The sequence below is a fragment of the Trichomycterus rosablanca genome, chromosome 15 (genome assembly GCF_030014385.1).
Source record: "Trichomycterus rosablanca isolate fTriRos1 chromosome 15, fTriRos1.hap1, whole genome shotgun sequence".
NCBI lineage: Eukaryota > Metazoa > Chordata > Actinopteri > Siluriformes > Trichomycteridae > Trichomycterus > Trichomycterus rosablanca.
Genome location: NC_086002.1, coordinates 34174876 through 34191007, shown reverse-complemented (window position 1 = coordinate 34191007; position 16132 = coordinate 34174876). Strand labels below are relative to the sequence as shown.

Below are 16132 nucleotides of genomic sequence, written 5' to 3'. Positions count from 1 at the left end.
AATATATAGTAAATACAGTTAGTAATAAACATTGTTAGGTGGTATAAGCAGATGCTTTACCATAGGTACACTTTTAAACATATTGGAATGTCTGGTTTCTCTCCAGTGAAAATGACGGAATAAAGAATCTCAATACTGATTAATAATCGAGAGACTTTATTAATGATACAGAACAGATTGAATAACAAAGAGAAAGCAATGCAATTCAGGGGCGGAGCATGCACTCACCAGCCAATCACAGCTCTCCTTTACTTTCATGAAATAAGGAGGAGAAACGACTCAGGGTTCAGAAGACAAAGATGACGTCCTCGGTTCTAAACGTAGCCAGAATGCTAATAGCTCTAACTCTAATATACACTCTGATTATGGTCAGATCTGTACATCAGTATTACTACAGGAACCTCACTGCCATAGTGGGCGTGGTCCGTCCGACACTGTGGTTCACTGATGCTTAGATTCACCGTACATAATAAAAGGCACAAACATTCACGACCTGCACACTGAAGCTTCGTTACGTATTCATTCAATGATTTATTCACGGCGTGTTGATATTTACTCAACAGAGCCGTACTGGGGGGGTCAAAGTTTCATCTAATCTAAACCGGGAGTAAAGTCTGGATTCTTTTTAGCAGAACTTTGTAAAGTTAATAAACTAACAGCAAACCCTCCACACTGAGCTCGGTATGGACCTGTTCTAAATCACATTCCATTCAACACTCTAGTGAACTACAGCTGGATTCAGGACGGTTCCCATGGTGTTTAGTAATTACATAATGAAACCCGAGTCGTTAACAGTACAGCAGAGAATTGTGGGTAATTGTATAGGAATGGTTCAGGGTTGCTATGTGGAGGTGGGCGGGGTTACTGAGCATTTTCTGTCTCTGTCTTCACTTCCTCATATGGAGGCTCCTCCTCCTCCTCCTCCTCCTCCTCCTCCTTGTCTTTATCTCCATCAGCGTCTGTTCGGGAGTTCGGGACCCACAATCCTGAATCGATACAGCGTTTCATCTGGTGCTTCGCTTCCTGTATACACACACACACACACACACACACACACACACACAAACACACACACACACACACACACACACACAAACACACACACACACACACAAACACACACACAAACATACACACACACACAAACACACACACACAAACACACACACACACACAAACACACACACACACACACACACACAAACACACACACACACACACAAACACACACACAAACATACACACACACACAAACACACACACACAAACACACACACACACACAAACACACACACACACAAACACACACACACACAAACACACAAACACACACACACACACACAAACACACACACAAACATACACACACACACAAACACACACACACAAACACACACACACACACAAACACACACACACACAAACACACACACACACAAACACACACACACACACACACAAACACACACACAAACACACACACACACACACACACACACACACACAAACACACACACACACACACACACACAAACACACACACACACACACACACACACACACACACACAAACACACACACACACACACAAACATACACACACAAACATACACACACACACAAACAAACACACACACACACACACACACACACACACACACAAACACACACAAACACACACACACACACACACACACACACACACACACACACACACACAAACATACACACACACACACAAACACACACACACACACACACACACACACACACACACACACACAAACACACACACACAAACACACACACACACACACACACACACAAACACACACACAAACACACACACACACACACACAAACACACACACACACACACACACACAAACACACACACACACAAACACACACACACACACACACACACAAACACACACACACACACACACAAACATACACACACACACAAACACACACACACACACACACACACACACACAAACACAAACACACACACACATACACACACACACACACACACACACACAAACACACACACACACACGAGCTAGTGTATAGGACATGATCAGGACCAGTGGCTCGTCTCTACAGATCGACACTCCGACATCCTACTGCGTCTGTAGTGCTTCTGTATCGTATCTGTACTAAACAGGCATCATGCACCACCGTCTGTAGTGCGTCTGTACTGCACACACTTACCGTAGGGTCCATTTTGCTGATGGCGTCCTGTAACATCTGGATGTCTTTGTCATCGAAACATTTCTGCAGTTCCTGTTTCAGAGACACAAAAACACTCAGTGATTATAAGAACTGTGACAGCAGTTGGGTTTAGGGTAGGGACGTCCCGATCCGATCTCAAAGATGGAAATGGGCCTGATCAAGGCATTTTTTTAACTGATCGGTATCGGCTTTACTGAGCCCGATCCTTCGTTTTACGTCAGCGGTCAAGCAGGTGTCGTAAACGGAGAGTCCAGCACTGAAGTGTAACGTCTGCAGTGTGAGCGTTTCACCAGGCGGTGGGAGCAGAGCTGCGTTCATTACTGTAGAATTTTACTGTTTATATGGTGTGTGAGTCGAGGATCACTCCAGGTTACAAAACAATCACTTTTAATCCCAGTATAACAACTTCAGAACCATAACATACAGCTTTACCATGTTACAGGTAGGGGTGGATTTTTCGATTCGAATCGATCTTTATTTGAACGATCCGATATGGATTCATATAAACGCGAGATCGATCTTTTAAATACGCCCATTTTTACGGTGCACACGGAGATCTGTTACCCCCTTTAATCTCGCGTGACCAGCCACTGTTTTTTCATGTAACGAGATCTGACCTGCACATCAGTCCAGCATGGCAGAAGCTCAGGTTATGACCACTACACAACTTTCTGCACTGATTTTCGTCGGTGCTGGATTCGGGAGGAACTCGGTGTTCGCTCTGCGATCAGAACTCGGCTCTCGATCGATGTGAGGAACAGCGAGGGGAAACACGGGGGCGAGGATGTAAACAGGTGGAGCGCAATATAGTTTCTATCAGAATACATCAGCACACACACGAGTTTTACAGTATTTCTGACCTGATCGTTCTCTACAAAACAAAATATTTATTAACCTCCAACTCACTATAGAACAAGCCATGCTGCTCGTGTTGCCAAATCCACTCAGATTCATTTATTTCATCGGCGCACAAACTCTCATCTCTGGCTGCTTGTTGATGTGCATGTTTGGACGTGGTATCATTAAACCTTTCATCACTTCTCACGTGTGTTTTCGTGACAGAACGTAGTTTTGGAGAGCAGAGAAGCTCACCTGTGATTCCCCCTGGTGATAGATGGTGTAGATGTAAAACCCCCCATCACCCATCAGTGGTGTAGTGTGAACATTACAGTGACCCGGTGTTAATCAGAGTGTCGTGTCGTGTAAACTTGGCATAAGCTGTTCGACAGCCAGGTGTATGTTTACATTTACACTGTTGCAGCGTGTCAGACATATAAAATAATAATAAAAAATGAATGTTACTGTTTTCTGTTTTGGATTCATTATTTATGTAAACAAAATACACAAATATTTGTAATAATGAGCGTTCTTTGTACAATTATCACATTCGTTCTCTGAACATCTGTACATACAGACCCATTCCAAAAAATTAGAATATCATAGAAAAGTTGATTTATTTCCATAATTCTATTCCAAGAGTTAAACTTTCATAGATTATAGATTCAGGGCCCACAATTTAAACGATTTCAAGTATTTATTTGTTTATTTTTACATAATTTGGGCTTCCAGCTCATAAAACCCACGAAAACAGGATTTCAAAAAATTAGAATACTGTGGAGAAATCAGCCCAAATTTTGCAGGGCATGAATGTTTTAAACTGAGTGTGACACACTAATCACCTACTAAACTCAAAGCACCTGCACAGGTTTCCCCAGGTGTCATTAAATTGTCTCAGTTCGGTTCAATATGGGGAAGACTGCAGACCTAACAACCGGCCAGAAGACCATCATTGATACCCTCCATAGGATGGGTAAGCCACAAAAGTTCATAGCTAAGGAGGCTGGCTGTTCACAGAGTGCTGTGTCCAAGCATATCAATGGAAAGTCTAGTGGAAGGACAGAATGTGGCAGGAGAAGATGCACCAGCAAAAGAGACGACCGTGGGCTTCAGCGGATTATCACAAAGAGAAGATTCAAGAATCTGGCAGAGATCCAGAAAGAGTGGAATGAGGCAGGAGTCACAGCTTCAAAAACCACCACATTCAGACGCATCCGGGAGATGGGCTACAACTGTCGGGTTCCTCGGGTCAAGCCACTTCTGAACCTGAGCCAATGTAGGAAGCGTCTCAACTGGGCCAAGGAGAAGAAGGGCTGGATCGTTGGCCATTGGTCCAAGGTCCTCTTTTCCGATGAAAGTAAAGTGTGCCTTTCATTCGGGAATCAAGGTCCAAGGGTTTGGAGGAAGACGGGTGAGGAACAGAACCCAAACTGCTTGAGGTCCAGTGTGAAATATCCACAGTCAGTCATGATTTGGGGTGCAATGTCTGGTGCAGGTGTTGGTAAACTCTGCTTTCTTAAATCCAAGGTCACCGCAACAGTCTACCAGAATGTTTTAGAGGACTTCATGATTCCTTCTGCTGAGGATCTGTATGGAGATGCAGATTTCATCTTCCAGCAGGACCTGGCCCCTGCCCATGCCGCCAGAAGCACCAAAGCCTGGTTTGATGCCCATGCCATCACAGTGGTCGACTGGCCAGCCAACTCGCCGGACCTAAACCCCATTGAGAATCTATGGGGTATTCTCAAGAGGAAAATGAGGGCCACCAGACCCAACAACAAAGAAGAGCTGAAAGCAAGCATCAGGGAAATCTGGGCTTCCATAACTCCCAGACAATGCCACAGGCTGATTGCCTCAATGCCACGTCGCATCGAGGCAGTGATTTAAGCAAAGGGATTCCCAACCAACTATTGAAGATTGACATATCGTTTTGAAAGTACCATATTTTGATTGATTTGATCCTAATTTCTTTTTTTTTCTGCTAAAACTGAGAAGTAGTTTGGGCTGATTTCTCCACAGTATTCTAATTTTTTGAAATCCTGTTTTCGTGGGTTTTATGAGCTGGAAGCCCAAATTATGTAAAAAAATAAACAAATAAATACTTGAAATCGTTTAAATTGTGGGCCCTGAATCTATAATCTATGAAAGTTTAACTCTTGGAATGGAATTATGGAAATGAATCAACTTTTCCATGATATTCTAATTTTTGGGAATGGGTCTGTATTTAAACTAAACCTGTTAATGTAACTCAAATATGCCTAACTGTGTTGAATCCAAATCGAATCGAAAATCAAATCGAAGATCGAATCGAATCGGGATCCAGGAAATGAGTGGCGATACCCGGCCCTGGTTACAAGACTGAACGACATCTCAGTATCAAGCCCTCTAAATGGCTTAGTTACAAACACGCCTACAAGTACGGTGGCTCATAAACAAACCAAATATCATTTAACCAATCGATCTACCAATTTAATACGGCACCTGAAAACAAATAAACACTCGGCCGAATACAGCGAGTTTATTATTATGTGATGAGAGGAGGAACCGGCCGTCCGCTAACACGCCGCAGATGCTGATTTTCCTCAGATAAAACCTTCACTTCATGTTGAGTGTTCTAGTGTTACTGCTACGATGCTGCACTACGTTTGTTAACTTTTATCTTGTAATAATAAAAGAACATTAAGCAATAGCTTGGGTGCAGGCAGATTTTTCCTACAGCACTGCAGAGCTATTCAGGTGTTAAACATGTACACTGGATTAATTTGAATAAGTGTACAGTATTATCTAGTTCTTATCTAGACAATATCTAGAAAATACAAGTATCGTTTTTTTTGAGATTCGGTATCGGATCGGGATCAAAATTAATGATCGGGACCAAAAAACGTGATCGGGACATCCCTAGTTTAGGGTGTATAAACTTTAGGAACATTAGGAATCCCATTGTGCTGATATAAACCCTTTATCTAACTCAAATAAAGAAGTAAACATTTCCTTCTGTGTCCTGACTGTTTAACATGACTGTAGATGTACAGGAGGTCAAAATGAAGCGACGTACGGCGGGTAAACTGTCGTAAACATCCACAGGGTCCAGACCTCCAGGGCCGAGTCGTTTCTGCTTCTCCTCCTCCTCGTACTCCTTCATGGCTTTTTCAATTCGGATCTTAGCCCGGCCGCGCACCCTCTCCTTAAACGACTCCAACTCGTCATCAAACGCATCCTGGTACTGCTTATCTGCTGTCTGTACACACACACACACACACACACACACACACACACAGCTCTTCACCGTGACTGTGGGTGTAGATATAAACATGACGTCTCTCTCTCTCTCTCTCTCTCTCTCTCTCTCTCGGAGACTCAGGTGTACACACGTACACACACACACACACACACACACACACACACACACACACACACACACACAGGTGAGGTTACCTTTATTTTGGAGAAGAACTGGCGGAAGCAGCCGCGTGGATCCACCTTCAGACTCTTAGCGAGTTCCAGGATGAACTGCATCACGATGGTCTGGTGAGCGACCTGCTCCATCAGAGCGTGTTTCTGTAGGACGTACACGCAACACACATCACTGTTATACACACACGTTATACACACAGTATATATAGATACATTATACACACGTTATACACACACATTATCTGTGTGTGTGTGTGTGTGTGTGTGTGTGTGTGTGTGTGTTGGTACCTCCTCCACCTCCAGGTCAATACTCATGATGACCAGGTAGTTTGCAGTTTCTTCACAGACCAGGTGAGGATTATCAGATAAATACTTCTGACTGTCATCCCACCTCCTCAACATTCCTGTACACACACACACACACACACACACACCCGTTACACACACACATCATACACACATCACACGCCACACATCACACGCCACACATCACACACACATCACACACACATCACACACACATCACACACACATCACACACACATCACACACACATCACACACACATCATACACACATCACACACACATCATACACACATCACACACACATCACACACACATCACACACACATCACACACACATCATACACACATCACACACACATCATACACACATCACACGCCACACATCACACGCCACACATCACACACACATCACACACACATCACACACACATCACACACACATCACACACACATCACACACACATCACACACACATCACACACACATCATACACACATCACACACACATCACACACACATCACACACACATCATACACACATCACACACACATCACACACACATCACACACACATCATACACACATCATACACACATCACACACACATCACACACACATCATACACACATCACACACACATCACACACACATCATACACACATCACACACACATCACACACACATCACACACACATCATACACACATCACACACACATCACACACACATCATACACACATCACACACACATCACACACACATCACACACACATCACACACACATCACACACACATCACACACACATCACACACACATCATACACACATCACACACACATCACACACACATCACACACACATCACACACACATCACACACACATCATACACACACATCACACACACATCACACACACATCACACACACATCATACACACATCACACACACATCACACACACATCACACACACATCACACACACATCACACACACATCACACACACATCACACACACATCACACACACATCATACACACATCACACACACATATCATACACACATCATACACACATCACACACACATCACACACACATCACACACACATCATACACACATCACACACACATCACACACACATCATACACAAATCACACACACATCACACACACATCACACACACATCACACATCATACACACATCATACACACATCACACACACATCATACACACATCACACACACATCACACACACATCACACACACATCATACACACATCATACACACATCACACACACATCACACACACATCACACACACATCACACACACATCATACACACATCACACACACATCATACACACATCACATACACATCACACACACATCACACACACATCATACACACATCACACACACATCACACACACATCATACACACATCACACACACATCATACACACATCATACACACATCACACACACATCATACACACATCACACACACATCACACACACATCACACACACATCATACACACATCACACACACATCACACACACATATCATACACACATCATACACACATCACACACACATCACACACACATCACACACACATCATACACACATCACACACACATCACACACACATCACACACACATCACACACACATCACACACACATCACACACACATCATACACACATCACACACACATCACACACACATCACACACACATCATACACACATCATACACACATCACACACACATCACACACACATCATACACACACATCACACACACATCACACACACATCATACACACATCATACACACATCACACACACATCACACACACATCATACACACATCATACACACATCACACACACATCACACACACATCACACACACATCATACACACATCACACACACATCATACACACATCACATACACATCACACACACATCACACACACATCACACACACATCATACACACATCACACACACATCACACACACATCACACACACATCATACACACATCACACACACATCACACACACATCACACACACATCACACACACATCATACACACATCATACACACATCACACACACATCACACACACATCATACACACATCACACACACATCACACACACATCACACACACATCATACACACATCACACACACATCACACACACATCATACACACATCACACACACATCACACACACATCACACACACATCATACACACATCATACACACATCACATACAAAAAAAAATCATTTTTATTTTCAAAATGTTTCAAAGATGTACACTTTATTTATGTGACTGGTGAGCTCAGACCTGATTACTGATTCTGATCATCAGTACATTTTTATTATTAGAATCAGTGAGTTTGGAGTGCAGTGGTTTTTGATCATTATAAATTATTACTAACCAAAGTGTTTGATCTGTTTCTCATATTTCTCCACAAACGTTTTATGTTTCTGTTCTTTTTGCTCCTCCGTCTCCTGCGTCACATCCGGCTTAACGTTCACCACGCTCTGTAACACACACACACACACACACACACACACACACACACACACACACACACACACACACACACACAGTAGAACAGGGGTTCATGGATGGGTTTAAGATGAGTGTTAAGAGTAACATCTCTGCACTGATGAAGCTGTGTTATCTTTTCATTACATTTGTGTGTCCATATATAAATAAATAAAAATAAAAACTCTGGAATTTTAGCTTGATTTGATTTTGCTTTGTCTGATGAAACATGATGTGATTAATAATGGGATGAAGGATGGATACACACAGATCTGTTCTAACCCTGATCATTCAGTATGTGGTGATGAGAAGATAAACGCTGCAGTGGATCAGACAGTGCTGGACCATCAACCATGAGCTGCATCGGGTGTTTAGGGTGTAGTGTGTAGTGTATTTAGAACATTTTTAGGGTGTGGTGTATTTAGAGTATGGTGTGTGTATTTAGGAAGTAGATTGTAATGTATTTAGGGTATTTCATGTGTGGTATGTTTAAGGTGTTGGGTATTTAGGGTGCTGTGTGTTTAGGGTGTTGGGTATTTAGGGTGTTGTGTATTTAGGGTGTTGGGTATTTAGGGTGTTGGGTATTTAGAGTATGGTGTGTGTATTTAGGAAGTAGATTGTAATGTATTTAGGGTATTTCATGTGTGGTATGTTTAAGGTGTTGGGTATTTAGGGTGTTGGGTATTTAGGGTGTTGGGTATTTAGGGTGTTGGGTATTTAGGGTGCTGTGTGTTTAGGGTGTTGGGTATTTAGGGTGCTGTGTGTTTAGGGTGCTGTGTGTTTAGGGTGTTGGGTATTTAGGGTGTTGGGTATTTAGGGTGTTGGGTATTTAGGGTGTTGGGAATTTAGGGTGTTGGGAATTTAGGGTGTTGGGTATTTAGGGTGTTGGGTATTTAGGGTGTTGTGTTTAGGATGTTTTAGGGTGTGGTGTGTGAACACCTTGCTAAATCCTTCCTTGCTGAGCGTGTCCACGTTCCATGGCTGTTTCTTCTCCTCATGAAGATGTTCCTCCAGCTTCTTCTCACATTTCCTCTCCTCTTTCCTGAGATGTTTCTCCTGGTTCTTCAGTTCCTCCAGTTCCTTCTTGGTTTGTTCTGAACCCTCAGCACTCTTCTCCACATCCTTTATCCGACGCTGGATCTCCACAACCTTCCTCTTAGCTTCTGAGACACTTTTCTCCATCTCTGCTCCCTTCTGATGAAAAGCCTCCATGCGTTCCACCCGAGCCTGAGAGACAGGGTTCAGGTAGAGGATACATTTCCAGATAACAGGAACCTTCTACATCACTTCATCTAAACATAAATAGATCTCGATATTGTATATACACAGATACATGCTAACCCTACACGTATAGAAGAGCGTATATTGACCTGGTGTCTCCACCTGAACAGACTCGGTGTATCGATATTTGGGTGAGTATCGTCCTCATCGTCTGAAACTTCGATATGATCCCACACACTGTAATCAATAGTGGTCATTATTACTGAGAATTTATTAAATCCAGCTGTAAATGCGAACTCCTACAAACTAATCCGGATCACTAACACTGTGTATGTTAATAATAAATCGGTTTTTCTTTGTTAATTCATGTAAATAAATCGCGGTTGTGATTAATCGGCTTTATGCTGCACCGCTTCTTCTGGAAAACTCCAGCCTTTCCGCTCTGCGCATGCGTACTACCGCAAAGGGTGATGGCGGCAGAGTGACGTCGGGTTGTGTCCTAAATACCACCTTCTGCCCTACCCCTAAGCCCTAATATCTGCACCCTACATTCATGATCATTTAAATCACGCCGCTTCCTTCAGTTATTTGTTATTCCTTTTCCGCTTTCTGAGTCTATTATTTAATCAAAATAAGAATGAGTTTACATTAATCAGATTTTTTACACTTTTTTCTTTAGCTTTATTTTTATATCATTAAAGAAAGTTAATTAAATCTGTTTACTCTGACCTACCAAACAGGTGATGATAAACACGGAGTTTTTAATTCAGTGAACATGAAATCATTCCCAGAGTTAATGATAAATAACAGAAATGTTATAATGAGTTCACAAGTTCAATTCTAGTTTAATAATCAGATTGGATGTAATGTCTAATGTCCTCATACACACCGTACCTGTAAAACACACTCAGGAGAAATCAGATCACAATCTTTTATATTTATATCATTATATTGTTTGTCTTTTCTGAAACCAGTTATGAGTCTACATCTAAAACTCTACTAATAAACATAACAAGGAAAATAATAAAAATAATTATAATAACTAAAATAGTAATAATAATAATAACAGATCCATAAATAATCATTCAGATCGTTTTTATTAATTGTTTAATAAATGAAAATAAATTCTTTTTTACTGAAGCTTCATTTAGTCTCTGATTAATGTATCAGAAATAAATGTCACTACTTCAGTACATAAAACTGCGAACAATAGCGAGTCTTTCACAATGATGATTTTCTATCAGATATTTATTAACATTAGGTGAAGAAATTATAAGTTGAAATTAGTCATCAAAATTATGTTAGCATTAGCAGAAGCTACACACAGACCACAGCTTTAACTACAGACAGCTAGCATTAGCACTAGCCACCAGTGGTAGCTATTACTGGATTGTTATAGCACCAACACTTTAGCTCTAACTCCCCGGAGCGCTGGGGTCCTGGCGGGTGGGGTGTTGGTGGTACCGTAGTGTTGTCAATAAGTAGGTTCCTATGCGAGTTTGTCTGTAATGTATCCAAAACACACAGATTAGCACGGCTAACAGTATCACCACGGCAACAGCGGCGCAGATCAGGACGACGGGTACGTGCTTCTCTAGTAAAAACAACAGCGAACACAGAAGCTCATCAGTATCTCACATATCACTGTATATACACCACATCAGCAAAAGTATGTGAACACCCACCACTAACACACCTCACTCCCTCCACTGTAACGTCAGGGATTCACTTTTATTTAAATACAGGCTAAAAGTCGCCATCAGTGAGGTCACAGTGATGTAACCTGTGGTAACCACAACTAACTCAGAAAGTAATCAAGGGTTAGGGTTAAGGTCAGGGTTAGGGTCAGGGGTTAGGGTTAAGGTTCAAGCTGACCTGTTACAATAATGTCCACGGTGACGGATGTAGAACCCAGATCGTTGGAGGCGGTGCAGGTGTAGGAACCCTGGTCCTGTAGACGAGCTCTGCTGATGGTGATAGATGAATTTTTGATGTAATCATTATCTGATAAACTCCAACTATATCCTGAAGGTGGGTTTGAATCTGCCAGGCAGCGCAACACCAACATTTCACCCTCAGTTACTGACAAATTACCACCAACAGGTTCAACAATCACCGGTTTATCTGTACGAGAGAGAGAGAGAGAGAGACTTCAATTCTATAAAATACAAGGTGGTGATGTGAGTTAGGGTGTGGTGGGTGTGATGGTGGTGATGTGTACAGGTGGGTTAGGGTGTGATGGTGGTGATGTGATACAGTGTGATGGTTGTGATGGTGTTGATGTGATACAGTGTGATGGGTGTGATGGTGATGTGATACAGTGTACAGTGTGATGGTGTTGATGTGATACAGTGTGATGGGTGTGATGGTGTTGATGTGATACAGTGTACAGTGTGATGGGTGTGATGGTGTTGATGTGATACAGTGTGATGGGTGTGATGGTGGTGATGTGATACAGTGTACAGTGTGATGGTTGTGATGGTGTTGATGTGATACAGTGTGATGGGTGTGATGGTGTTGATGTGATACAGTGTACAGTGTGATGGTTGTGATGGTGTTGATGTGATACAGTGTGATGGGTGTGATGGTGATGTGATACAGTGTACAGTGTGATGGTGTTGATGTGATACAGTGTGATGGGTGTGATGGTGTTGATGTGATACAGTGTACAGTGTGATGGGTGTGATGGTGTTGATGTGATACAGTGTGATGGGTGTGATGGTGATGTGATACAGTGTACAGTGTGATGGGTGTGATGGTGTTGATGTGATACAGTGTGATGGGTGTGATGGTGTTGATGTGATACAGTGTACAGTGTGATGGTTGTGATGGTGTTGATGTGATACAGTGTGATGGGTGTGATGGTGATGTGATACAGTGTACAGTGTGATGGTGTTGATGTGATACAGTGTGATGGGTGTGATGGTGTTGATGTGATACAGTGTACAGTGTGATGGGTGTGATGGTGTTGATGTGATACAGTGTGATGGGTGTGATGGTGGTGATGTGTACAGGTGGGTTAGGGTGTGATGGTGGTGATGTGATACAGTGTGATGGTGTTGATGTGATACAGTGTGATGGTTGTGATGGTGTTGATGTGATACAGTGTGATGGGTGTGATGGTGGTGATGTGTACAGGTGGGTTAGGGTGTGATGGTGTTGATGTGATACAGTGTGATGGGTGTGATGGTGGTGATGTGTACAGGTGGGTTAGGGTGTGATGGTGGTGATGTGATACAGTGTGATGGGTGTGATGGTGTTGATGTGATACAGTGTGATGGTTGTGATGGTGTTGATGTGATACAGTGTGATGGGTGTGATGGTGTTGATGTGATACAGTGTGATGGGTGTGATGGTGGTGATGTGTACAGGTGGGTTAGGGTGTGATGGTGGTGATGTGATACAGTGTGATGGTTGTGATGGTGTTGATGTGATACAGTGTGATGGGTGTGATGGTGTTGATGTGATACAGTGTACAGTGTAATGGGTGTGATGGTGTTGATGTGATACAGTGTGATGGGTGTGATGGTGGTGATGTGTACAGGTGGGTTAGGGTGTGATGGTGTTGATGTGATACAGTGTGATGGGTGTGATGGTGTTGATGTGATACAGTGTACAGTGTGATGGGTGTGATGGTGTTGATGTGATACAGTGTGATGGGTGTGATGGTGGTGATGTGTACAGGTGGGTTAGGGTGTGATGGTGGTGATGTGATACAGTGTGATGGTTGTGATGGTGTTGATGTGATACAGTGTGATGGGTGTGATGGTGTTGATGTGATACAGTGTACAGTGTGATGGGTGTGATGGTGGTGATGTGATACAGTGTGATGGTTGTGATGGTGTTGATGTGATACAGTGTGATGGGTGTGATGGTGTTGATGTGATACAGTGTACAGTGTGATGGGTGTGATGGTGTTGATGTGATACAGTGTGATTGGTGTGATGGTGGTGATGTGTACAGGTGGGTTAGGGTGTGATGGTGGTGATGTGATACAGTGTGATGGTTGTGATGGTGTTGATGTGATACAGTGTGATGGGTGTGATGGTGTTGATGTGATACAGTGTACAGTGTGATGGGTGTGATGGTGTTGATGTGATACAGTGTGATGGGTGTGATGGTGGTGATGTGTACAGGTGGGTTAGGGTGTGATGGTGGTGATGTGATACAGTGTACAGGGTGATGGGTGTGATGGTGGTGATGTGTACAGGTGGGTTAGGGTGTGATGGTGGTGATGTGATACTCACAGTGTACGGTGATGTTAATGGGTTGTGATTGATAAACTTGACGTTGTTGGAGGTTCAGTACAGCTGCACAGCTGTACTGCGCTCCGTTATCTTTACGATGTGGAATCACCGTCAGATGATTTCTCTCAGTAACGTTTTTTTTGCTCTCGTGGTTCAGTTCAGTGACGTTCTGATGACCAGGGTCTCTGATCCAGAGAACACTGAGCTTATGTCCAGGACCCACATTTGTAATCTCACACTGGAGCTTCGTCTCATTTCCCTCCATCCAGACATCAGCTTCAGGAATCAGTTTAACACCGTCAGGGCTTTCTGTAACCAACACACACATACACCCACACACACACACACACGATCAGATGGTTTGATAAGATGCCTCCTTCCTGCAGGTGTGTTGATGATATTATTGTTGTATTGATAGTGGTATTGATTGTGGTGACAGTAGTTTTGGTGAAGGGACGTGATGATGTATCAGTGGTGGTAGTTGTGGTGTTAACAGTAGTGTTGACAGTAATTTTGGTGAAGGGACGTGATGATGGTGGTAGTTGTGGTGTTGACAGTAATTTTGATGGTGATTAATGGTATTGCTCACTGTTGTATTGATGGTGGTGTTTGTGATGTCATTAAATACTGATTGGGTTAAAGGTGAAATTGATGGTGATCTTAATGGTTTTGCTTATGGTTGTAATAATGATGTTACTGGTACTAGTAATGGTACTGAGTGGTACTGGTGGTACTGGTTGTACTTACTGTAGATGGTGAGGTTCAAACGTGTGCAAAATTGAGTTTCATTTTTTGCTGAAAGAAAACAACTGATCCCGTCCACTTCCTCCCATTCTGTCAGACTGGTTACCCTCCACATCACACTGTTCCCAGTCACCTGCACCGGGTTTGTTTTAGCTTCCCAGCCCAGTAAGCCCACTTCTTCAGGTCTGATTGGTACAGAACAGTTCACTTCAGCTGAGTGACCAAACTCAACCGTCAGGGAAGGTGGAGTCAGGACTGGACACACTGTTCATCCAGGAAGACAATCAATAACAACAGGTATTATTATTATATATTAAGTCATCACTGTAACTGTTACTGTCATCACTGTTAGTAATAAAAGTAATCACTGTTACTGTTAATATAATTACCATTACTTTTACTGTCATTCCTGCCTGTGTGTGTAGTGTGTGTGTGTGTGTGTGTGTGTGTGTGTTAGGGTTGGGGGGGGGGGGGGGGGGGTGCGCTTCCTCTCTAAACATTCCACTGATTCTCAATGTTTAAAGGAAAGTGATAATTATCAGACAGGAAAC

At 42.7% G+C, this 16132-nt stretch overlaps 2 protein-coding genes across 3 annotated transcripts; both read right to left on the bottom strand.

Annotated features, from left to right (window-relative positions):
• Positions 1-139: 139 nt before the first annotated feature.
• cdc37 (cell division cycle 37 homolog (S. cerevisiae)) lies at positions 140-11025 on the bottom strand. Its single transcript, XM_063009844.1, has 8 exons — positions 10740-11025; positions 10309-10596; positions 9257-9362; positions 6781-6896; positions 6514-6636; positions 6134-6316; positions 2221-2292; positions 140-1023 (listed from the first exon to the last, which is right to left on the bottom strand). Exons 1-8 carry the CDS (start codon positions 10845-10847, stop codon positions 862-864), a joined length of 1158 nt encoding a protein of 385 aa, XP_062865914.1. The 5' UTR covers positions 10848-11025; the 3' UTR covers positions 140-861.
• Positions 11026-11820: 795 nt separating this feature from the next.
• LOC134329405 (sialic acid-binding Ig-like lectin 5) lies at positions 11821-15655 on the bottom strand. Of its 2 annotated transcripts, none has more exons than XM_063010659.1 (4): positions 15585-15655; positions 14838-15146; positions 12466-12714; positions 11821-12184 (listed from the first exon to the last, which is right to left on the bottom strand). In XM_063010659.1, exons 2-4 carry the CDS (start codon positions 15100-15102, stop codon positions 12006-12008), a joined length of 693 nt encoding a protein of 230 aa, XP_062866729.1. In that variant the 5' UTR covers positions 15103-15146; positions 15585-15655; the 3' UTR covers positions 11821-12005. The 2 variants fall into 2 exon arrangements, with proteins under 2 accessions (XP_062866729.1, XP_062866730.1); XM_063010660.1 differs by having other exon boundaries at positions 11821-12093.
• Between the last annotated feature and the right edge of the window lie 477 nt (positions 15656-16132).

Coding starts and splice junctions, on each gene's coding strand:
- cdc37 (XM_063009844.1), bottom strand. CDS start 10,847: ATGACCACTATTGATTACAGTGTGTGGGATCATATCGAAGTTTCAGAC. Junction 10,597..10,739: donor TGTTCAGGTGGAGACACCAG/GTCAATATACGC, acceptor CCTGTCTCTCAG/GCTCGGGTGGAACGCATGGA. Junction 6,637..6,780: donor TTGACCTGGAGGTGGAGGAG/GTACCAACACAC, acceptor TACGTCCTACAG/AAACACGCTCTGATGGAGCA.
- LOC134329405 (XM_063010659.1), bottom strand. CDS start 15,102: ATGGAGGGAAATGAGACGAAGCTCCAGTGTGAGATTACAAATGTGGGT. Junction 12,715..14,837: donor CATTAACATCACCGTACACT/GTGAGTATCACA, acceptor TCTCTCGTACAG/ATAAACCGGTGATTGTTGAA. Junction 12,185..12,465: donor CGTGGACATTATTGTAACAG/GTCAGCTTGAAC, acceptor TGTTTTTACTAG/AGAAGCACGTACCCGTCGTC.